Source organism: Tyto alba, unplaced genomic scaffold, assembly GCF_018691265.1.
Source record: "Tyto alba isolate M040663 unplaced genomic scaffold, T.alba_DEE_v4.0 Super-Scaffold_6, whole genome shotgun sequence".
Classification (NCBI taxonomy): domain Eukaryota; kingdom Metazoa; phylum Chordata; class Aves; order Strigiformes; family Tytonidae; genus Tyto; species Tyto alba.
The window spans coordinates 43,597,173-43,621,903 of NW_024881327.1; the positions used below are offsets into that span (position 1 = coordinate 43,597,173).

Consider the following 24,731-nt stretch of genomic DNA (forward strand, 5'->3'; position numbering starts at 1 on the left):
AGAACACAAGTAAGGAGCAAGGGAGCAAAGCAAAGAATAAGCAAGGAACAGCATAAAGAAACCCTTTCGTAGATGACTCCAACCTGCAAGGCCCATTGCCTTACTAAAGGAGTTGACAGGAACCAAATTAACACAAACTGGAAACAAAGTATTTGAGAGTAGGAAGGGCAGAGAAAAAGTGTTTGATTAAGCTGAGCCTAGAGAAGGGGGATGAAGGATGTTTCCCTAAGCGTTTGTTTATATATTCTTTTTTTTTTTCCTCAATACCCAAATCAGTAATTTAAAATGTGCATTAGCTGGCAATAAACTAAATCAGGTAACACTCCCCACGTTGTGAATGCTTTGCCCTCAACAAATTTCCTGAAGAAGTGTTGGCACATTAGAGCAAGCATTGACTATGCTCACTTGTGTGGGAAAATGTTATGTGTTGGGAATTGGAAGGGCAGAAATCGTGCAAGAGAAACCAGGGCGTTTCTTCCTCTGCTTCTGGATGGCTTGTGCTGGAAGAATCTGTACCTTTCCATTGCGGTTTCCTTCTCACACCCAGGAATCTGCATTTGACCAAGGCAGCACCATTTGTCATTCCTGAAACTGCCGTCACACAGAAGATGGACATACTAACTCAATTTTTTAAGAGTTGTACAGAGTGTTACGATTATAAATGGTAGTTCAGATTCCATGTGTTGATGATTACTTCAAGCATTCAGGAAAATGAATTATTTTTAACAAGTTGGATGTCTACTGCACCTCCTTAATGACACATGCCTCTGATTTAAATATGAATAATGCAGTACCCTATATTAATAAAGGGCATGTTATTTGAGTTCAGATCTAGCTATCTGTCAGGTCTGAATAAATCAGTGTCAGAACTCAAGAACTATATGAGACTATTCTCTTGTAGGCATCCACATTTGTGATAGGTGTGCTTGCATCAGTTGTAAAGGAGAGCAGCAGATGTTACGGGAGGGCTTCTCAGTTCTGGGAGGGGAAAGGGAGAGTGAGCCATCTAAGCTCAAACAATGACATCACACAATGGGTGACCTGGATCTCTGTCCTGTGGAGCTTTCCTTGGCAGCAAAATCAGTTTAAGTCCTCCACAGTCGTTTATTTCTACTATTCAGCACCCCACAATGACCTCTGTTGTGTTTGAGACCAGACTATAAACAAGATCAGTGTAGTGATCTCAGTGAAAAATAACCCTGAAAAAAGTGTAATTTGTTTTTCAAGAAGGCAGATCAAGAGGCAACATGACTGTAGTGAAAAAGCCTCCTCATGAGGAGAAAATGCTGAATCTTAAAAGTGCTTTAGTAGAGGAAGACCCAACATAGCTAGGAGCTGAATCCAAATTAGAAAGTCAGCTCAACTTCTTAATGGTGTTGATGATTATGTATTTGAAAAAATGCCAAGGAAAGTGACAAATATTCTAGGTTTTCAAGTTTTCAAATCATTACTGAGTGCCTTTCTGGGACGTTTGCTCTAACCATATAGAAGTCATTTATTTGCTCCTTGTGCATCTTATAAAATATGGAGGAATAATTGTTGGAAATTGTCTGGATGGAAAGATCATAGAGAGTGAACTAAATGATCTAATCATCACTTTTAGTCTTAAAATGCATTAATCTGCAAAGGGTGCTTAGGTTACTCGGCATATGCTCTTACTGAGTGCATTTCTGGCATATTCAAAAAGTGTCAGTCATAACTCCCTAGTGTTTCTATCATATGTAGTCTGGATTGTTTGAAATAGTGCTACATGCTGAATTCTTTGTCTTGGAAAATGTGGTTTTTGTTTTGTTTTTTTTTGTTTGGTATTTTTTTTTGTTTGTTTGTTTTTTGTTTGTTTGTTTGTTTGTTTTTTTTTTTTGCTAAGCAGATTAACTCCAGACTTGACTGCATAAATAAATTAGAAGTTAATGATTTCATTTTGGATGGAGTCAAAAGCTAGCTAGGAACAGGATGACTGTGTCATTTGGAAAGGGATGTTATTGTGTTCTTCCTAGTTCAGGCAGTACACGATGAGTGGAATGAAATAAACTGTATCTTTTTAGCATTTTGATGATGCCTTCAAGAGAAGTTTCTTTGGTATCTGCACACAACAGAGCTGAAAATTTCACTTAGAGGGACTGGAAGCCAGACATCCATTAGAACAGTGGTGAATGTGAGAGATTTTAACTTCTTCTGTAAAAGAAACTTTTTTTTTTTTTTTTTAAGTGATTTGGTACCTTCACAGAAAAATTGGATACTGAAGTAAATAAGAACACAGTTCTGAAGTTTTTTATCACACTGTATTTTAGTGAGAATCATCCAAGTGCTGTAGAAGTGGATCTTCCAATCCATTTTGAACAGAAGGGGAAATATTCATAAGAGAAAATTACTGATGAAATTTTGCAAAGAAGCAGTATATCAGCAAAGACACTGCCACCTTAAGTGTACATCTAGAACACATAACTGTGTTCAGTTATGCGAGTTAGTGGAGTTGCTACTTTTATGGTGGTAGGAAATAAGCGGAATGAAAGAATTTACAGGTTTCTTTTGTTTGTTTGTTTGTTTGTTTGTTTTTAAGATTGATTAAAAACAATAGGTTTTGAAAGAACTGAGTTTCAGGGGTTTTTAGGTATTAGATTCTGCCTCACCAGGAAATCAAGTGGGTCTGAGATAGGCTATATTTTATTTGTCTCAGAAGAATTGAATGAGGCTTCAAAAATCTTTTTCCAAGTGCTTCATGTCACTGGCCAGAGTTTTTTAACAGTGATTGTTTACAGGGGAAGAAAACTGTAGCCAAGTTAGAAGATACTACAGGCTGGTCAAGGATGTGTCTAACAACATTAAGAGAGCTGTGCTGGCCTGAGGGAACAGTGCTGGCCTCTTCAGATATTATTATTTTGCTGCACAAATGCATTTCATGGTGATTTTACATATGGGGATAGAATTTATGTTTTCAGACTGAGTAATTAGAAAATGCTATTGATGTCTTGTTTTCCTTTTGACATGAAGAGGTTGAAAATCTGCAAATAAAATATTCAATTGCTTTATATTGTTTGTATTTGCATTTGTGTTTGTATTTGCCTAAATGTACCTCCAAGGAGAAACCTAGAAAAGGATAAATGTTTGTCTTTGGGCATATCTCAGGGTGTTCTTATTTGTGAATCAATGGCTGCCAAAAGCAGCTTCCAGCCAGCTTTACATGTTCTGAGTTTCTAGGCTCCAGCTCCACAGTGCCACTTAGATCACCTTTTTGTAACAAATCGTAGCTCCAGCTCCGTATATGTACAGAGAGCAGAGCCATAGGGGCCATCTAATGACCAGAATTCAGATTTCTTTTTTTACCTTTTTTCCATGCTGTTGAAAGATTTTTTAAATTTTATTTTTTAGTAGCATATTTGATACTGACACTACATTGAATCACACAGATGTCTCCTGCATTCGACAAGAATAAGGTGCTAGCTGCTGCCAGGCAGGGTGGTAACAAAGGTTGATGAGACCATATTAAAGGCTGCCTGTATACTCCCCAAAACAGAAGAGGAAATTTGCATCTTCTGTTTTAAAGATGAATTGGTTTTTATGCTACATTCCATTTTACCAAGATTGCTTGTTCTCTGCTGCTAAAACTAGATCAAAAGTTAATAACTTGCAGGAAGAGAATACCAAAGTTAAGCCAAGAGCAGCAGGATTGCATTTGTGTGTCAAGATGGCTGGCTAGGCATGCAGGAATGTTGCAGGATGATCCAGCAATGCCCCTTGGGCTGTTTTGAGCCCAGAGCAGGGGTTCAGCTGCCACTGCTGGGAGGGCAGGTCTGCAAGGGGCACAAGCTGCAGCCCCATCCAGAGAGTCATCACACTTGTATTGCACAAAAGTTCCTGCAGCTCTGATTGCCCTTGCCTAGAGAAGTGTGGTGTGGAGGAGGAGTACACTGGGTTCTGGTTCTTATTGGGATTTTGAGTCACGCTGTAACGTGACTAACAATAAAACTGGGAGCTAGTTCATTTGGAGAGTTTAAGCAAAATATTTGTTAACAAAATTGTTGACCAAACCAAGGAATCTGCTACAAATCATGGTAGTTTTACTGTTGAAATTTGGAAAAATTTAATTATTCTTAGTCCCCTTCCTACCTCTGGTAAGTAAACTCAATTGATAATGATCTCCTTTTATGAACTGATAGAAAGCATTCATTGATTCTGCATTTGTTCATGTCAGCTACAAAATCTCAATGCGAGAGCTCTATTGTCTGTTATATCCTACTGCAATTCAGAAAGTTTAGTTCTGAAAAGATATGGTGTGGAAGAAGCTTCTTTAATCTATTTTTATCTCTGTATTTTTTTTTAAATCTTGTGAATAGGCAATAATGTAAAATTTTTCAGGTAACCAAGATAAAGAGAGTACAGGGGAAAAATAAACAAAAATAATAGAAGAAAAAAATCTTTTTTGTCTTAGAAATAAGTTAAAGTCTCTAATGTATTCATGGTAATATCAGTCTCCTATACCAATCTCATATAAATGCATTCCATCAACTCTGTATGTTCTTTTTACTTGATGATCACCCACTGCACTTCTGAGGGGCTCGAAACAGGCCCACCTCTTCCTTGCCTCAGTCTGAGATATATACATCACTGTTTTAACCATAGGTTTTCTTCCAAACCTCTATCATTCAAAAATAAATATAACACTACCAAAAGTAAAATATTTTGAGCAGCTTTGCTCTTTCTCCATAAATAGCCATCAGTCTTTTGAAGCGTGTATTCCCTTCTCTATCGAGCTCCGTCTTACCATAACTTTTTCAAGGATTCCTTAAATGGGCCCGTTCATTAACAACTGAAATGGCAGGAGAGATTTCTGCATCCCTTTTGTCTGCAAAGTTCTCTTGGGGTTCTGTCTGCATGATGGTTGGATTGCGAAGTACTGAGGCTGTGAGAGCTTGTTTAGAAGGCTCTTCGTCTCCCAAAAATTGTTCCCTCTTGGGTAACCCCTCCACTGCCATCTGCTGCCTTGGGAGACTTAAACTGAGATTGTTTCTCCATGCCAGGCAGATGAGTGGTTTGCAGTTGCAGCAGGACTACTTACTCATTTTTCTAAAAGTCCATAGAATGGCTGTTGAACAAAAAATAAAGGGGAACAAAATATAAATACAGGTAGCAGTGGCATCTGATGCAGGAGAAATATTCCTTTTGCAGGTGGTGTCACGGCAGTAGCCAGTGAACTTGAGCTGTAGCAGCCATCTGACTCCCCAGTTGTACAAATCCATCCGAGGTGGATTCAAGGAACTGTCCTTTTCTTTATAGTGTAACTTGTTATTGATTTCTCTCCTTGCACCGTTTTACTTGGCCAGTCAAAGAAGATTAGGAAGATTATCTAGATGTGCCATCCTGTTACCTTGATTGTGTTTAAGAGATTACTGGGGTATAAATGTGGTGCATCTGGAGGTCAAGGCTGAGACTACACAGCCTTGAGTGCTTACATCTGTTGCACTTCTGATACATTTACTCCTCATAATTCACTGATAACTTGTCACTTGCTTCAGGTTAATGTATTGCCCAACCACAGCCTTAAAAGATCACAAGGGGGAGAAATCCTGACATTGGACTGAAAAGCGTAAGGTTTGAAAAACAAGAATTTTGACGTTCTTTTTATTTGCTTTATTGACTAAAGTGACACAGTCTTCCCTGCATAGCATTGCACTGGCTATGCTGAACCTTGCCTGCAGTGTTTTCACTTAATGATATTTCCTCTGTCATCAGAACGTTTTACTACACAAAGGAGCACTGGCTTACTGAACCATCCTTGTCATCTTTTATATCCTCTGTCTTCAGAGTGTAATTGTATTTATTTGTGTCATAGGGTTTCTTATCATAGTTAGTAATATAGTAAACCATATTAGGCGTTTCTTGAATATAAAATTCTATAAAGTATTAGCAGACTTATAGGCTGATGAATTACTAAATATAGATAATATGGAGCTGTATACAATGAAAACAGTGCATTTCTCTTCTCTTCATTCTTTAAACTTCTTTCCTTCCTCCCTCCTATCCTCATCTCCCCAAACCCCATATCTTTTAATTGTTTAATGCTTTTGGGCTTCTTGACTGATTTCTGATTTTTGATTTGGTGTTTGTTTAGCCTTTTGTGAAAACAGACTCAACTGCACCACAAGCGGATATTTTTTAAAAAATCTTATACTGATCATGTTGTTATCTCTGTATTAAAAGTAAAGAAATAATTCTCAAGCAGTGTGGATGTTTTTAAGAAGTAATATTTCACAGTTACTCTGTACTCGCTGGAAGAGATTTGGGTGCTTGTTCTCCATGTTATGGCTGAATATACACAGTTCTTTTGATGTCACGTGCACACCTTCAGACTCATTTATTTGGCTTAACAGATCAGGTCTGTCCATGTGATATGAAGTTTCTTTGAAGTGGTGCTCATCATTTGGGCCAGTTTGGTCTTCTATACATGTCTTACTATTTCTAGTATCACCTTAAAGCTCTCTTTGTGTTTATTTGTACAATTATGTTCATTGCTACTGCTGTGTGGTATAAACATAAGAGCTTACAAGTCCTTGAGAGAGCAGGAATGGTATAACTTGTCCCTGGATCCCTTGTTTAATCATAACAGTTTTTAATACTCAGTCTTTGATCACTTTCAGGATTAATTTAACATTTTTGTACAAAGGTAATTCTGATTCAACAGATTACGAGCTGCCCTTAATTCTAATTCCATGATCAAGTTTAAATATTTATTTGTCTGGAAATTGTTTACTTTCTTTAGTACAGTTGAGAAGGTATAGCTCTCGAATTAAAAAACAAAACAAACACAAACAACAACAAAACAGCCAAAACCCCATAAACAAACAAAAAACCCAAGAACAACAAAAAATAATCCAAATCTTGTCTTTTTAATGATATTTCTAATTTCTAATATGTCTAATTCTAAAAGTATTCTCAATAAGATGTGCTTTATTTTCCTCTGTTTTCACAGGATCATAGAAAATAGACATGGAAAGGATCTTGAGAGGTTCTTTTCCAAAGCATGGTTATCTGCCTAGACCAGTCCTGACATATATTTGACTAATCTAATCCTAGCAATTCCTGATGATGAAGATTACCTCTCTAAACATTTTATCCTCAGTGTGTATGACCATGCTCTACCATGGAAGGATATTCTGATGTCTAACCTGAATCTCCTTAGCTGCGATTTAAACCCAGTATTTAAGTAGACTTAGAAGAGTTTATTCCGTTTTCCTTGGGATGGCTGTTTACATTATTTGAAGGCTGTTTTCTGTCTACTCTCATCCATCCATTGGGAAATGACTCCATGGACTTGATTGCATAGTGGATTTTAGAGCACTTCACAGGCTTCCTTGGTTGCAGGAATAGGCAGACCTATCCCTGGCTCTGAGTTGATCCCCTGTCATGGACCTATAAGTACTTCCACAGATTTTTAGTGATGAACTTACAGACATGTATATGTAGTGGGGTATATTATTATGCAATAAAGTGAGATGGATGAAGGAAACATTGTGATAAAGGAATTTGAAGAATATAGTGCAAAAGAAGTACCTTAGCAAACAGAACAGATAAATCTCAAGGGGTTTTGGACAATACAGCTAGTAGCATCTCAGAACTGTACAAAAGCTTACAGCCTAAACAGATGAGATAAAGTAGATGGAAAACACTGGTATTTGGGAATCACAGTCTATTTCCGACACAAATTGCCATTGGTGAGCTTTGCAAAAACAAAAAAGAGAGAGAGAAGTGAGAATGGTGAGAGCATGGATGTTTGAATCAGCAAGTCATGGAACAGAGCAGACATGTCAGACTGGACAGAGCAAAAGTAAAGTAGTAGAGATGAGAGAAAGGGTGTCCATGGAGTAATGGCATGCCATAAAGGAAACAACACGGTTCCTATGGCAAACCTGGGAAAAGATTCTGCCTTGGGACACCTGAAAGTGCAGACTCTGTCATTTCAGCATGGAAAAGAAAGAAGAGTACAAGAGCTCAAATACTGAATGTATACAAAAAGGCAGCCTGGAGATAAAAATCTGAGTAGTGACAATAAGGAATTCTCCAAATCCTGATGATCTCTAGTATTAGTAAAGAAGATATTGATAAACAAATTTGAATAAGTCATGTGTCAATAGCATAATTATAGAAAAATTAGATGATCAACAGGACTTTGAGTGGCCTGCAGAATGTGGAGAGAGAAAGCAGGAGTTCCAGCAAGAAGGCAATTGCAGTAGTCCAAGCATGAAATTGACAAAGAATAAATTGTTTCCTTATAGGATCTTCTGAGATTACGGCCTAAGGTAGTATCTGTGGCCATGAATTAGACAAAGCAATAAAAACTTGCATTCCCTCCATCAAGATAGTTCTTCTTTCTCAGATGTCCTTACCAGTTACCTCGTTACTGGCAGTAAGTTCTGTCTAGAAATATTTGCTGACATCCCATCTTCATGTGCTGTCATCTGTTGAGCAGTGGGTAGCTGAGCTGAAGGGTTGGGCTTGGCACACTGAAGACCCAGCCTCTGTATTTGTCAATCAATTTCTTCTTCCTCTTTTTAAATTCACCTTTCCAGGATAAGAATAGTACAAGAGTGACATGAGAGTTTAGCTTTGTTTTAGCTAGATTTCCAGCAGTCTGTGTCATCCAGGATTTTAAAAGATAAAATTAAGAATTGGGCATGAAATTTGCAGTTTTCCTTACTTTGTCAATTAATTTTCCCAGAGAATTATATCATGACTGGGCAAAAAGTGTTGTGCAGGATTAATGCAAGGCAGTAAAACTGAAGAACTGGTTTGCTTCTCTAGGGAAAAGAAATCACTGTTAAAGGAAAATAGCAGTAAGGCTGAACTGGAAATCTGAAAGTGTATATTCTGAATGGAAGGAAAAAAGTCCAAGCATTGGAAGGGCGATTTCACTTGCTAAAACCAGAATCTGTTAAGTTCTTGCCTCAGAAAAAAATTGGCATCCAGCAGTTTGAGTGTACAAACCTCTTTCTGGTAACAGTTACTACCAAGAGAAACGTAAACTCTCATTTACTGCAGCAAACTTCTGCAGTCTGATCCCTCTTTCTTTCACCTCATCCCTCCAATCTGACCCAAATTAATTTTCCTGTCCTCCTGCACCACGTGTTTTGGCTCTTTGTGTGTTGATTATGCTGGCCCAGCAGCTCCTACCCCATCCTGAGATGTGAGAACCGCAACTGTGCCCATCCTGCCACCTTTCACCTCCGCCACCACAGCCCACCCGTGCAACCACTGCCACCCCACCACCACTTGGGGTGTTTTCACTCGAGTTTTGCATTTGTTTACGGCACTGTATAAATATTTGATTATAATAATGTTGATGGTAATTTTGCTGAAAGCTCCTGGTATCACAGGAGAGTAACGGTTTTCTAGAGGTTTTCATATGAAAAAAGAACTGTTTATTCCTTTTTTGACCCTCTGATTCACTTCTATCCTTACTTATTGGGTAATCAGGGGAGCTTTTCTCACACTGCAAAAGAGGTGAATTCAGTATTAGATGTGGTGTAATGTGGGCTACCCAGCCTCACATTGCCATGGTTTAAGGCAAGAGATGAGGCTTTTTAAAGAACCTGTTGGGATCAGTTGTTGTGTTTTGCTCTCATTTCTGCCAGACTCTTTGCTTCTGAGTCATTTATGAGTACAAGGAAAAAGAGAATTACTCATGGGTTGCTAAACAAAAATCTACTTTAGTGCATAGTTCAACATGAAAGTCTTTGAAAACAGCATTGAGCTGTCATTGATAGGAAACTTCACTTAGGGACTTTTGTGTTGAGATGCGTCATATATGTAAAAATACTTTAACTAAATGATTAGTTATTTAATAACCATCTTTTCTTCATAATAAAAATATTTCCATTGTATTATTTCTATTCATGTCTTTTTTTTAATCTAAGTGCTTCAGTCACATCATGCATGTTGCCTAAAACATGACTGCTATGCTTTGCCAAAGTATGCAGTGTTGGTCTGTTACTCACATTTTCTTCTGTCTTAATTGGATTCTTACAAAATTCATTTTATTTCTCTCTTGGAGTTCTATAAAGTTGGTTTGTTTTTTTTTTTTTTTAATATATTTTTAAAGCCAATTTTCCACAAATTCATATTCTCTTGATATTTTGGTAGCTTTATTTAATAATCACTCAATTTCCTTAGTTATTTTTCCAGTAATAAGGTGACCAGAACTGGATACAGTATCCCAGTTAAGTACCAAGGTCATAAAGAGTTTACAAGCTTTCAGTCTTCGTGACTAGATGTCATTTCATATGTAGTCCCAACATCTGCCTTTATGCTGCCATATCCTCTTGCAAACTCATGTACTTTTTTTCTGTTTGCTAAGCTTAGTTCAGTGTTGCTACTTCCTGATTTATTCTGTCTAATATTAGTGCTAAATACTTCCCCCAGCTGTGTATTTTCTGTCCGAGAAGTTTCAAATGAAGAATCTGGGAAGACTGAAAACAAGCTGTTGCAATATCCATGCCTGAAATTCTTGAGAAATGAATGCAGAATGTTGATTCTCATGTTATTACTGTTGAATATTTCAGTGGATCTGTCTACATACATAGATAAATTAACATTATGTACTATAACATACATGAGATTTGTGCATATGTATTACTTCCTGTGTGTAACTTCTGTAAATCATATCTGATCCTCATTATGCTATGTTATGCTTTACACAGGAAAAAGTATTTCTTACTTGTCTAGGTACCCGAGGAGTATTTCTTAGATTAGATTTGCTTATGTTGTATCAGTCTTTCATTGACTCTCATCCAGATTTTGGAGAGTCATTTACTTTGTTTTCCCTTTTCTTTTTTTTTTTTTTATTCAAGAAGTCATTTCCCCTAAGAGTCAAAGCAGATCACAGCTTTTGCACATTCATTATTTTGGTCACCACTATGCTGTTTTGCATTCTGGTAACCTGTAGCCAAAAGGCAGTGACCGACCACCTTGGAGCGGTGGGATGAAGCATGTTGGATCACTTTTATGTTGAGAGATTACTGTTACTGAACTCTCAGATGCATTTGTTCTCCCTCCCCTGCCTCCAGTATTAAACTCTTCTGGCCAATTTATTGTTTGTAAAATCAAAGTGATGGAAAAATTAGTTTTTTGTTTGTTTGTTTGTTTTTGTTTTTTTTTTTTTTTAACAGGATTTACAGATAATCAGTACAGATGAAAACCAGGTGTTTGTGGCTGTTCAGGAATGGTACCAGACAGACACATACAATCTGTACCAGTCTGACCCTCAAGGTGTTTACTACTCTATCTTGCTGGAGAATGTCCGGAGCACAAAGCAGCCAGAAGAGAATGTCCTGATAGATATTCTGGAGGTAGGTCTTTATCTCTTCCAATGTGTTTAGTCTATGTGGAGTTATAATTTTTTTTATTTTGATTATGAGTATAATTAATTTTACATTAGTATTTTTTCACAGTTATCTTTACTACTATCTTTACTAGTACCTATTTTTACTACTTATATATTTCCTTCTTGCCCGGTTAATGTGCTGTGTGCTCTAAGAACTAGATTCTTGATATGGGGTTCCATGGATGTGCAAAACCAGAATTGGCTGAGGGTTGGGGTTTTTTTAAGATATTGAAAAGTGAAGCTGGCACCAAAATTTAATATTGAAGAAAGAAGTTAGGCAGCTGCCTACATACAGCTTTTTCTTTTTACGTGACTTAGTGATACACTTCCTGACTTAGAGCAGGACACCTTTTAGCCAGTTGGGTCTTGAATAGTAATCCTATGAGCCTTGTGCTAGGTTGTATCAGCTCTGACAACCAAAAAATTAGATATTGGACAGCAAATCCACTTGCTTTCAGTAGATGTCTTGTGCCAGTAGCATTTGCTATGAGATAAACTCTCCTGTAAACAAATCTATCTTGGATTTTAACATCAGTGTCTTTGCCGAGATAAAAGACTGAAGAATATAGTGTTTTGGAATAGTAGTGGATAACAAACTGTTATCAATTCTGTTCCTGTTGATGACAACATTTAAATGTAATAAGGTGTATGCTTGCTCTGTTTCTGTTCTTTCTTGTAGTATGTAGGACTGGCCATTATCAGGATATTAAACAAATGGACCTTTGGTCTGGCCCAATTTGGCCACTGTTATGCTCTAATCTGTCCAGTGTCAGTCTAAAAAAGCCATAATCTTTATAAGTGCAGCAGACTTCTTTGGAAAAGGTTTATAGGAATTCTGGATACAAGTCATACAATTACAGAGCTGTTAAATGGCTGTAATTAGACTCTTCTTGGTGTAGTTTTTTCCCCCTTATCTCTTCCATCATTGTTTAGCTTTTTCTTTCTCAATGGTTGTAGTACAACAAAAAGGTCTATCATTACCAGCGATTATTTTCTAGACTTTACCTTCTTAGATATGTAGCACATATTGCAGTCCTTGAAGATGGGACTCTTTTGGTCTACTCTGGGTTTACTCTGGGCATTTTAATGCAAGTATCCGATCTTGGGAAGAGGAATCTTCAGTGCAACACAGAGACAGTCCTCAATGGTGAACAATTTCTCTTCCTACCAGTTCATAATTCTCCTTAAAATTTACACTGTTCATCTTTATTATCTTCTGCTAACTTCAGTTCATCTTTTATTTGTTCATCTGCTATAATTTTTTTTTAGTTTTCTACTTGTGAGCATTAATTTTCTTTTATATACTTTATCTTTCTTTGAACCGTATTTCCTTTCATGTTGTGTGTGTGAAAGGGGAATAATTTCCAAATACTTGTTCAAAGAAGAAAAGAAAAAGAAAGGTAAAGTATTAAGTGACTGTCTATAAGGTACACACCCTTGAAATTTGTGACTGTAAAAAGGAACATGTACCTAAAATTTTATCAAGTGCTGCCAATGTGAACCAGTCACAAATTTGGCCTAGGCATATTTGCAAAATGGGTATACTAACGTAATATTTCTAGATTGGATCTTGTGAATGCTCATAGAGCAACACAAATTGCCACACACTTTCTTCATTCTTTTTTTTCCAAACAACAAATTGCATATATTTAAATTTTAATCACAATATGTTATTATATAGCAGTATATTTTTATATTTTGGTAACTACTGCAAATAAACACTGTGGGGCCATCTGAACTGTGCTCCTTGCTACCAACTAGTATAGAATATTGTTTGGCTGTAAAATCCTGAATGTAACAATGCATCAATTAATGTGTCACAGAATATATAGTCATAGCAGAAAGCCTGTTTAGGACATAGGTTTATAAGGTACAAAGTGCTTTTCTAAGAGTACTCGGGATCGACTAACCCCTGAACTGTTTTGGAAAATTGATGCTCTGAGAACTAATCCAAAAGCCCAAAGAAAATCAAAGGAAAGATACATTTGAATTTTATTGTGTTCCTCTGGCTTGGGTAGCTATTGGACTGTTCATCGGAGTAACTGAACACTCCACAACACTGAAATGTCTTCTTTTCCGTAACACCTTATTATTAACATGAATCTTTTCAATTCTTGGTAGAAAGATACTAATCTCCTAATTTTAGATTAGGGAACTGATTTAAGGAGTAGAAAATACAGAAGAATTTCGGTGCCTCGGCATCACAGTTGAATCCAGAAAGTAGACTAGAGGGCTGTACTATACTGGAAATGGTTTATGAGTTGATATACATTATCAAGAATTTTTCAAAAATTCAAGGAGCCTCATAAATAATCACAAGGGAAACAAGAGCACTATTAAGGAAACCTTCAAATTTGATACAAGATTTTATCTCATGCAATTGAGTGGAATATTAATACATAAATGTTAGGGATAGAACTAAACATATTAAGATGTGATTACTGTCAGGTTGCTTCTAAAATTATCCCCATTAACTTTGACACTCTGAGTTGCAATAATTTTCTAATACAGATTGTTTTGAAATAAAATAGCTAAGTTTCCGCAAGAGAGAGCCTGTAAACCTTTTTTGTTTGTTTTTTTTTTTTTTTGTTTGTTTGTTTTTTTGTTGTTTTGTTTTGTTTTGTTTTTTGTTTGTTTGTTTGTTTGGTTTTTTTTTCCCCAGAGGTTTAACAGGTGAAGGGAGACTAAATGTGTGGAGGTGGACTGGGTGTGGAAGCATTTCAGGTGCTTGAGAGGTTGATTCAGCACTCACTGTTTCTTCCCTGGATGATCTGTCTGCATTTATTACATACAAGAGACAACTGTGCTTCTTAATTCAGTGTTATTTTAAAGGATATTATATTGTATTTTGTTACTGTAACCTATTTGTGTACTATTTATATGATGTGGGTCACATGACTTCAGTGTATAAGTCAGGTTGCTGTTACAAGTTGCTTACATCATTTGCAGAAGAACATTTTAGAGATGTACATATTTAAATAAAATGCAGAGCTGTAATTTTGACAGTAGTATACAGTAAGGCCATGGTATCATCATTTTTGTATTTTGCTGTATAAACTACATGTAATTGGATTGGCCTTCTGACACTGAGAGAACCATATATCCTTTTTAAATACATTTAAAAATACAGATCAGTTAGTAAGTGTCCTCCCCTTCCCCCTTTCTCCCTTTCCTCTTATCCTTTTGCCTTCCTTTTTCTTTTCTTTTTTTTTTTTTTTTTTAAGGTATAATTCACTTTCCTAGTGGAGAAAGTACCTGAGGTACACAATTCTGAGCCACAAAAGAGCAACTAATCAGGGATAATCTTTGGCGAAAAAAATGTGTGTTGGTCATTAACCCTCTCTCCTGTACGCTTCAGGTCAGAGGTGTGAAAGGAGTCTTTTTGGCCAACCAGAAAATTGATGGGAAAGTTACAACTCTGATAACCTACAACAAAGGCCGTGACTGGGATTTTCTAAACCCTCCAGACATCGATATGAATGGCAAACCAACAAACTGCAAACCTGTAAGTGGCTCTTCTTAGGCTATCTTTTCTGTAAAGTGCACAAGAATTATTTGTATGGTAGGATGTGCAGTAGTTCCAACAGCCCAAGAGCTTTGTGCAGAATTTATCAGCCAAATTATTTGCATTGCATGAGCAGTGGTTTGACAAGCTGTTAGCCCAGTCATCTCGTAGAGTGAGTAGACTGGACTCTGTTGCACTGCATTTCGTATTTTAGTTCACTTTGACACAAAGAGGACATTTTTTCTTATGTGTCAACCACACAACCCAGTTCAGAATAATCATGACAACAGTCATTTGTGTCTGGATATAAGGGGCACATCATCACTCAAACAGAGCTTACCAATACCTTTTCTCTTCCTATCTTCTGTATCTTTGTTTCTTCTTAAACCGGGGTAACCCTTGTTTCCCTGTTAAAAGGAACTCTTGAGAGTTACTTGGAAATAAACACCACAGTTAACTGCATGAAAAAATCTTTTCTTTTTGTAAGATGATGTTATTTCAGTTTGTTTAGATGTCCCAGCTACCCATAATATTTTGTTATTTTTGAGGCTGTACTGAAAACCTTGTATTTTTCTCAGTGGCTCTCTGCTCCTTGGGACTCCAAGCTCCATGTTGCTGGGTGAAATAAATGCTTTCAGTCCTGCCACTGCCAGAGCTTTGATCCCTCTCCACATAGCAGAAGTGGAGGCCTGGCTCCCTTTTGAAGAGTTCAAGACCGTGCTACATAGTTCAAGCCTGCAGGGCCTGATCCTGAGCTTTCTGAGTCGAGTGGAGGGATCGCAGTGGCGGCAGCTCCCAGGCGGTGCTGGCAGCTCGCTCCTGGTAAAGCTCCGGGTCAGATTGCTGTGAGCAAATGTGACCTTTGAGTGACGCTGCACAAAGAGCAAGAAACAGGGAGCTGTTTGGCAAGGAGAGATGATAGATGTGTCCTAAAGTCATTATGCTATTTTTCATAGCACTTTTTTCATAAAAAAGAAATTTCAGTACAAACAGTTGTTTTTAACCATCATTTTACCAGCTACCTGGGACCTAAAAACATGCAATACTTGTTGCTTAATTATAATTTTTAAGCAACTGTTCTGTCAGAAGGGGTTTTTATACAGTAATTTCATATTGACTTTTTTGAGTTTGGAAATCTTTTTGTTGAGACAGTGGCAGACTACACAGACATAACCAGAGATTCTTGTTAGTTAGATAACTAATATTAACTGGATATTTCAGACTGGACTTTGACTCTGTGGGGAGCAGCCATTCTCTTTCTCTACAAAGACATGTATTGCTGAAACTGCTTTCTGACTGTGCTTTAATTATTGTAGGACCATAGCTGTTACCAGTTGTGTTTTTTTAAAAACCTGTTGTCTTCTTCCCACACAAGCCTGATTGCTACCTTCACCTGCATCTCCGCTGGGCGGACAATCCCTATGTGTCAGGAACAGTCCATACGAAGGACACTGCACCAGGGCTCATAATGGGGGCAGGTAAATACGTACAATTATTTTTTGAGACCTGAAGTGCGGCAGCAGTTCTTTGTAGATCTAGTCTTCTGGTTTATAATAATGCCATGCTAGAAACATAGCCAATATAAGGCTTTCCCTGCAGAATAACCGTTAATGGAATCTCTCAATCAAACAGTTTAATAAAAAATTGAAGTCACAGACCTGTGTCTTTTAGGACACATACATAACAGGATACATTATGCTTCTCTCTGTTGTGTAGTAACTCCTTCCCCACCAGTGCAGTGTGGAGGAGTGGCGGTGGCTGAAGGACTTGTCCTGCATTCTTTTTCTCTAGAAGTAGGATGTAGAGCCTCCAGCATCATGAATAGCCCAGCGAAACCAATAAACTGATGTAAACAGTGGTCAAGCCTTTGTTCATTATGCTTAGATACAGATAATTTGTCTTGTAATTTTTATTAATTCCCTTTTTGCCTAAAGAGACATGAAGTGAGAGAGGCAAATCCGTCTCTGTGATGTCTCAATGTTGATTGTGGCTTCTGCATTATAGCATACACATGGAGCCATGGTACTGTGAAGTGGCATTTAATAAAAGAAATTCCATTGCACTGTTGACGACTCATCAAGAAAAATAATCACATAACTCTCTTACTTTGTATCCTTGTGATTCATTTATTCATTTCATTTAATTTTACATTTCTTTGTTTCAAAATTATTGAGATCTTAACTGTTCTAAAAAGGTTTTTTAATTGAATTATTTTATTCTTATGTTATGGATTATGTTTAGGTGAAATACACACATGTACTGCTTCTCTTTTTCTAAAAGTATATCACTTTTTAATCAATAAAGATTAAATTTAAATTTTAATCAATAAAGAGACTGACAGCTGCCATTACTTCAGTGTAACTGAAGATTTCAAGTTTTCCCCTAGTGTAACTGGAGTTTAAAGTATTTTACAGGGTGCAGGCCTACCCGATGAAATGCTGCTAAGTTTTTATGAACATGGATGAGACTAAGAATTTATACGGTGCCCTTGTAGATACATTTCTGTTAGGTGTTTAATTCACATTTTAAGAATTCTAATATTCCAAAAAACAACTTCCATCTCAGGGATCTTCTTTTTATATAAAGGTACTCCTATTCTAGTGCATGTTCTTAATTTTAGCCTCACTATATCATACCTGGATGCCTTCTTGTACCAAATTAAGCAATGAGGTTTAATTAATTTATTCCATTACTTCAATTTCATTTTTATCTGTCCTTGCATTATATTCTGATGTGATGAACTGATATCCTTTGAGATATTGGGCTGTTTTCATTTGGTTGGATTTTGAGGAGTTTAAGTGAACTGTTTCCTGAGATGTTATCAGGGATGGCAGGTTGGAGAAGAGTATTTTGTCCTTAATTCCTTCCTAGAATCAGGTGAGATTTTATAACTGTGACATTGTGTTACCGTAGCAGTAGGTAACTTGTCAACAGCTTTTATCAACATGAATATGAGGGAGACTTATTGATGACATCCAAATATCATTAAGAACTGGACTGATGTTAAATTTGACTTGGTTGTGGAGCAACCTATAATGTAATGGAAATGAGAGAGAGGCACCCTCACTCATAGCAGCTGGCTCAAAAGCTGGGAAGAATGGTGTGAAAGTGGGAAAAATTAGCCCAAGAGTGGTGCAGTACATCCTTTCTCAGGTAGAAGGTCATATAGTTGCAAACAGAGCCAGGGGACTTATTTTGGAGTCTTAAAAATCTTAAAAGGCAACTGCATCCCCTTGCTAACAGACAACCTGAGTTAACTTTGATTTTGACTTGCATTTATTTATTTGGATGCACAGGTCATCTGGATTCAGTGCACATGTTCAGTCTAATCTGGCAAACCTGATATTCTTGTAAACTTACACTTCTTATCAGAAATACTTTACATACAATGAGCTTGAATTTCTTCCAGCCTGATCCTTGAAACTGATAATCCTATGCAAATCAACAGAAGTACTAGGTTCTTAAGACATACAGAAATACAGATTATTTGGGCCACATCACACACTATTGGAATTTTAGTGTTAGATTTAGGGAGAGCACATCTTCTGGAAATGACTGAAGCATGATAAAGATCTGTGAATGTCAGTTGATCACAGTGTGTCTAGGAACCATCAGTTCCTTGTGCTGCGAAAAAAGGAAATGTATTCTGAGGGTGAAGTAGGTAAATAATTGCCAACAGAGAGAGGGAAATATTAATAGTCTGGCAAAATACTATACAGTGACCTTATTAACAAGAATCTGTACAATTCTGATCATCAATTTTCAGGACCAGTGAGCAGGTGCTAAGAAGGACTTCTTGGCAGTTGATGGAAATAGAGAATATTTACAAGAGGAACCTCATTAGCTGAGAAAAATAAGGGACAATAAAGAATATGACTTTTTTTTTTCCTGAAAGTGTAACCTTGGGGTAGAAACAAGTGATGTAAACAAATGGATAAGAACTAGAAATTAGAAAACAGTTTCTAACCATAAAAACCATTACATTTATCCTCTCAATAAGAGCAGTGTGGCTATCAAGCAAAAAAAAAAATAAATCCCTATTACATGGTGTTTGGCTACCTTATAGGAAGCTTATACAATACAGCTGCTTGTGGTAATGGAAAACTTAACCTGTGATGTAAGTATAGGGCTGATACTGTGCTTGAAAATCAGAGCAGAGAGACTACTGAATATTGTTTTAATTTAAAAATATTTAAAGAGCGAACAGCGGTAATGCTTAGAGCATTTGGGGAAAATACAATAATAGGATGTTAAAATTGCATCTTTTTAAACTCATATTTATAAATAAAAATTCCATGCTATTAAAGTTGCATAAATAGTTCTGAGGAATGCATATTTTTAGCTTATGTGTATATATAAATTTTACAAACAGAAGACTACATTTTATAGCTTCATTTTAAAGTGTTCTTTTAAATGACTGCTTTGCTCTCTTTAAGAAATGTAATAGGATTTTGCATTTACATTTGATTTTCGTGCATTTTAATCTTGACAACAGCTTCTATTTCTCACAGCATTGACTATGAAATGTGTGTCAATTGATGTGTAAATTTTTGTTATAAACTTGTGAAGGACTTTTCTATTAAAAATGTTTAAAGCAGTGTAGATTTTTCAGGTGCTAGTTTATAGTAATTGTCTGCTTAGCTTCCAATCCAGATGGCAAATCAAGCAAGCAGTAAATTCCGCACATTCACAGGAATTGAGGAAGTGCTGGAAGAGTTCAGTTTACTCTTTGTCATATCAGGCCCAAATACACTACATGCACTGTGATAAATTTCTGTCATTTTTCAGAAAAGTAGCATACCAGAATGTCACTATAAAAAGGATGAGGAAACAGGGAGATGATTGAGCATTTCCCAGTGCATTTTGTAGTGAAGATCCTTGGATTTTTCTCATGTCAACATGTTCCCCATTCTGATGGTGCGAATCACTCCCTCAGCTCTCAGCTGAACACTTCTTCAGTTTGCCAGGCAAAAACTGTCTATCAGGGACATTTAAACATAAATTGGTTGTATGTTTGTTCTACATTGTGACTACAAGTTAACAAACCACTAAATTTTAGCTTATTGTACATTGACTGAAAGGGTGTTGCAACTGTATTAATTGCCAGTAATCTAGGCAAGGCAGATCTCATTTTAGAGTAGGTGTCTGCCTGTATGCTAAATTTAAGTGGCTGGAAAAAATTTTTCATATTAGAAGGATTATCAAAGTGTTGCATATGGGGATTATTTCTTCTCACAGTAATCATGTCTAAAATTGCGTATAAAAATATTGGTGAATGCAGTCATAAGTGCCATTTAAAACATATAAATTAATAGTAAATTGTAAAGGAAAGTAATTTTCCGTATTTATGTGACCCAGTAGGAACCTGACAAAATGCCTGAGCAAAGACAAGCTTTTAATTACTCTCTTGAGATCTGCATGTGTTTTTCACAGCTATACCACCTTTCCAGAGAGCTTGGCTGGCCACCAGTCATCACTAACGTACATTGCTTTGTTTCACATCCCTGTGCTACAAACTGCTAAACTGGCATGTGCAGTTACAAATAGCTTGGAGAACTATCTTGAATAGTAGTTAATACCCCTGTATTCTAGTTTTAGGGACTGCTACCCCTGCAGGGATGGAACATGTGATTTTACCTAGCTACTTTAAAACTACCCTTTACTCAGGACAAGTAAAAAAACAAAAGAGGATTTCCTGTATCACAAAACACAGTTTGAAAACACTTATAAGAATGCAAGTAACAGAAATAAAAAATGTCTGTGCTGAATCAAAAAATTGAAAATGCAGGCCAAAATGTTTCCTTTTTTTTCCTAAATTGAAGAACCAAGGTGTCAGAACATAACAACAGCAGAGTCACACTGACTCAGGCCAAGAGTCCATCTAACACAGTACCCTGGATCTGTTGGTGACGAAAGCCTTTGGGAAAGTGTTTGAGAACAATTTAGGTGTATATGTTCCCCAGGCCATGTTTTGGGAGAAGGCACACGAGACATGAGTTTCTGATAAATGCTATGGTCAAGACAGCACCAAGGTGTACCTCTCCTAACATACTCAGTTCAACAAAACTATCATACCTTGGCCTTCTACCCTCAGACACATCCCTCAAGACCAGGGGCATGCCACACACATCCACAGTTTCATCACATGAAAACACCATTTTCGTGGGTTGTAACATATCCCCCATGTTATTTCAGGTAATTTGAACTGGATGGGGCAGGGGGAATCTCACAAAAATACATCTGCTGCCCATGGCAGCATGATGTGGGGAGAGCCAGGGCTATGTGGTGTGAACATGGTCAGGTCATGCCAACTGGCCTCGGCTGCAAGATAGTCTCTGGCGTTCCCTTATTTCTTGTATGTGTGGTGTTTGCAATAATGCCATCCCTTTATTAGGGACAAAGTATGAACCTCTATCAATGCCTTTAACAACAGTGTATTTAAAATTGGATAAGAAATGTAGAAAGCAAAGTTGAAGCAAACAGTAATTGAAAGGTCTTCTTTCCTGTTCCTGTCATTTAGCTATAAAAATAATATAAAATAAGACAAAATTTAGAAGCTTCTGTATTACAAACAAAACTTCTTGAAACTAGATGGCAAAACACTCTGCGTCATGTGTCAGAGTAATTTTCAAGCCATTTAGATCAAAAAGTGATGTTAAAATGCTATCATTTATAGCTCTGGCTAATACAGCCTTGTCATGGTTTAACCCCAGGAGGCAACTAAGTGCCACACAGCTGCTCGCTCACTTTCCCCCCACAGCGGGATGGAGGGAAGAGAATTGGGAGGGTAAAAGTGAGAAAACTTGTGGGTTGAGATAAGAACAATTTAATTATTGACACCTCCCTAGTTTTATTGATGAGCATGACGTCACATGATACAGAATATCTCTTTGGTCAGTTGGGGTCAACTGTCACGGCTGTGTTCCCTCCCAGCTTCTTGTGCACCCCTAGCCTACTTCATGGTGGGGTGATGTAAGGAGCAGAAAAGGCCTTGATGCTGTGTAAGCTCTGCTCACAATAACTAAAACATCCCTGTATTATCAACACTGTTCCCAGCACAAATCCAAAACATGTCCCCATACTAGCTGCTATGAAGAAAATTAACTCTACCCAGCCAAAACCAGCATAAGCCTGCAGTTGATTACCCATTCCAGATGCAGTAACTTTTTCAGCATGAACCTGAATTACCTTCAGTGTATTAGATTATCTTTACTTATTACCACAGATGGATTTTGAGATCTAACACAGACCTGCTAAAATGATAGAAAAGTTTCCATGTTGTAATGCTAGACCTGAGGAGTTAATGTGGATATTTACAGCTGTAATAAGAAGCAGAGATTTTGGTGTGGTTCACTAGGGAAACAGTGCACTGATGTTTGTGGGTGTTCCGTACAGTCCAAACACTTCAGGACATGGTGGGAATGGTACTCACACAGTGGAAGTGTTGGCTTCCAATCTTGGTGCTGAGCATAATCTGGCTGTTTCTTACCTTCTGTATCACTGGATCGTGATGTCAGTTGTGGACCACTGCCACACTTACACAAATATGGTACATAATTCTCCTCAGATACTGCATGGAAACTTTCAGATTGTCTCAGCTCTAGTTTGAACGATACTGTGACTTTGAAGTTGTTTGTTTATAATGTTGCTAATATCAGGATTTTTTGCATTTCAGTTGATGTGAATTGGATGTAAAGGGGTTTACAAGGTGCTATTACATGTGCTTTGTTTAGTTAGCTGGTTTAATACAATAACATGACACACTGCGAGGTAGATAGAGCTTAAAATTATGTGCTTTATTTTAAATCTCAAAAAGAACAGAATGTCCCAAATCTTTTAAGTTATTTTTTTTATTACAACATAAAAAAATAATGTTAAAACAATGTAACTCTTTAAATAGAGAAAACTCATAACTCTTCTGTGACACATGTTAAATAGAAAGATTTGCAAATAAAACTGGTGAGTCTGATAGGTTCTTTGAAGGACTTAGTTTTATTCCGGTTCTACTTTTTTAGGCTAACAGCTTTCAAAGATATCCTTGGCTTAACAAATTCATCACACACCCCTACGTGTTCCTATGGAAATTTCCTTCTGCCTGTCACCTCTGAGATTTGGCTGCGTGGCTGCTTCCCACTGCAAATAACCCCCTGCACTTTGCGGGAGCCTTCCTATCTCCATCAGTTCCCGCTTGCTGCATCACCTCCTTTTTCTTTCTGAATCCACTGATGCTGTTTTTCAGCAAGACATTGTCTGCAGTACCCACATAGCAAACTGCAACTAAATTGAAAAGTTTTATCCTCCCTTACAGAATGGGTTTTGTTATGTGCTTGAAGACTTGACTTTATAAAGTTTGCAAAATTATGGAATATAATTGCATCTCCTAAACAATCTGGAAGTAGTGGAAGATACAGCCTTCAATAATGCACAGAATATTATGTCAGCAATCAGAAGTTCCTGCTTGCACCAATTCTGGGTTTTCACCCTTGGCCTGCGGATGGACTACTTTCAAAGGTCAAAGAGCAGTGAAGTCTTTTTTCCCACAGCAGTACACCAGCATCTATGCCAAATTTGTCATCAGTTGTTTTTTGACAGAATGGCATTTCTCTGTATTTATAACTGAGACGACCAACTCCTTTTGCTCGTTTACCAAGAAAAGGCAATAAAGGTAAAACCAAAACTAGGAGAAGTCATGCCTGTCTTGTTACAGAGCTGCAATTACAAAGTTGTTTCTAATGTCTTTCAGTTATTACCATATCAGCTGGATATAAAAGGCTTTCTAATGAAGCACAAGTTGATGCTGTTTAGTTTTCAGACTAATTCTCCATTAGCTAAGGCAATTTACCACTGCACTTTTTAAAGTGCAGATCCATGGTAATTCTCAAAACAAAGACCTACTCATGCAAGTAGATTTCAGTAAGTGGTGAAAAGAGGTAAAATAAACAGCATTTATCCAGGAACAACCTAACAATGCATTCATTAAAAGTATCTGTGCAAAGAAGGGTGTAGACTGACAGCAATACTTTAGATTCTAGCAAGCAAATAAGTACTTCTGTCCTCAGCTATCCCAAAGAAAGAGTTCTGTGAGCAATTGCAGAAGCACGAGAATAAACCCATTCGCCTGAAACATATACCAGTGAAAACTATACAGAAGAAAGAAAGAATTGTAAAAGAAATATATTTTTTATAAAGAGCAAATCAAATTTCCCTTCCCATCCTTCAATCCTGAGAAAGTCATCTCTCATTCATACCTCCTTCAAGTGACCAGAGTAATCTTTGCTACACAAAGCTCATAGGATCTGATCCTACTTCCTGATGAGATCTGTGAGATGAAGGAAGAAAAGATTTCCTGATCTTTGCTTACATGGGTTTTTAGGATTCAAAGTGATAAGAAGTTTTTTGGCCATGAACCAAATAGTTTTAAATAAATCTGTATTTGGGAAGAAAAATACAACTGAATTAAAGTGTGACATTTTCATTTTGGAACTGTCTCATTAGGAAATATTCACAACTTAATCATGTTTAATTGTTGGATTCTTTTTTCTTATACTGGACTATCTGCCTAAATGAATGCAACATGACTGAAACCAAAAGATGCAATTTTCCAAGGACCACTGTACATAATAAAGCCAAAAGTTTTCTGTTCTTAAACAAAAATTTAAACTTTTGTTAGGCCTATGATCCTTTGTCCTTAATGCTGATGGTATGGTTGTAGCTTTCTGTCATTTCTGTCATGGAGGTTTCATCTTCTGAAATGTTAAATGCAGTTGAAAGAAATGAACTGACTCCTATGAATTCCCTGACTCAACATAAATTTCCTAATCCTGTCTAGACTGTATTTAGGGTTAAATAATG

At 37.0% G+C, this 24,731-nt stretch overlaps 1 protein-coding gene across 5 annotated transcripts in view; it reads left to right on the plus strand.

Annotated features, from left to right (window-relative positions):
- The window catches only part of SORCS2 (sortilin related VPS10 domain containing receptor 2), a 564,009-nt gene that overhangs the window by 472,363 nt on the left and 66,915 nt on the right, over nt 1-24,731 (plus strand). For all 5 annotated transcript variants that reach the window (XM_042807690.1, XM_042807689.1, XM_042807691.1 and 2 more), the window contains exons 9-11: nt 11,160-11,339; nt 14,733-14,879; nt 16,255-16,357. In XM_042807690.1, the coding sequence (XP_042663624.1) occupies nt 11,160-11,339; nt 14,733-14,879; nt 16,255-16,357 (430 nt within the window). The remainder of the gene's footprint in view (nt 1-11,159; nt 11,340-14,732; nt 14,880-16,254; nt 16,358-24,731) is intronic.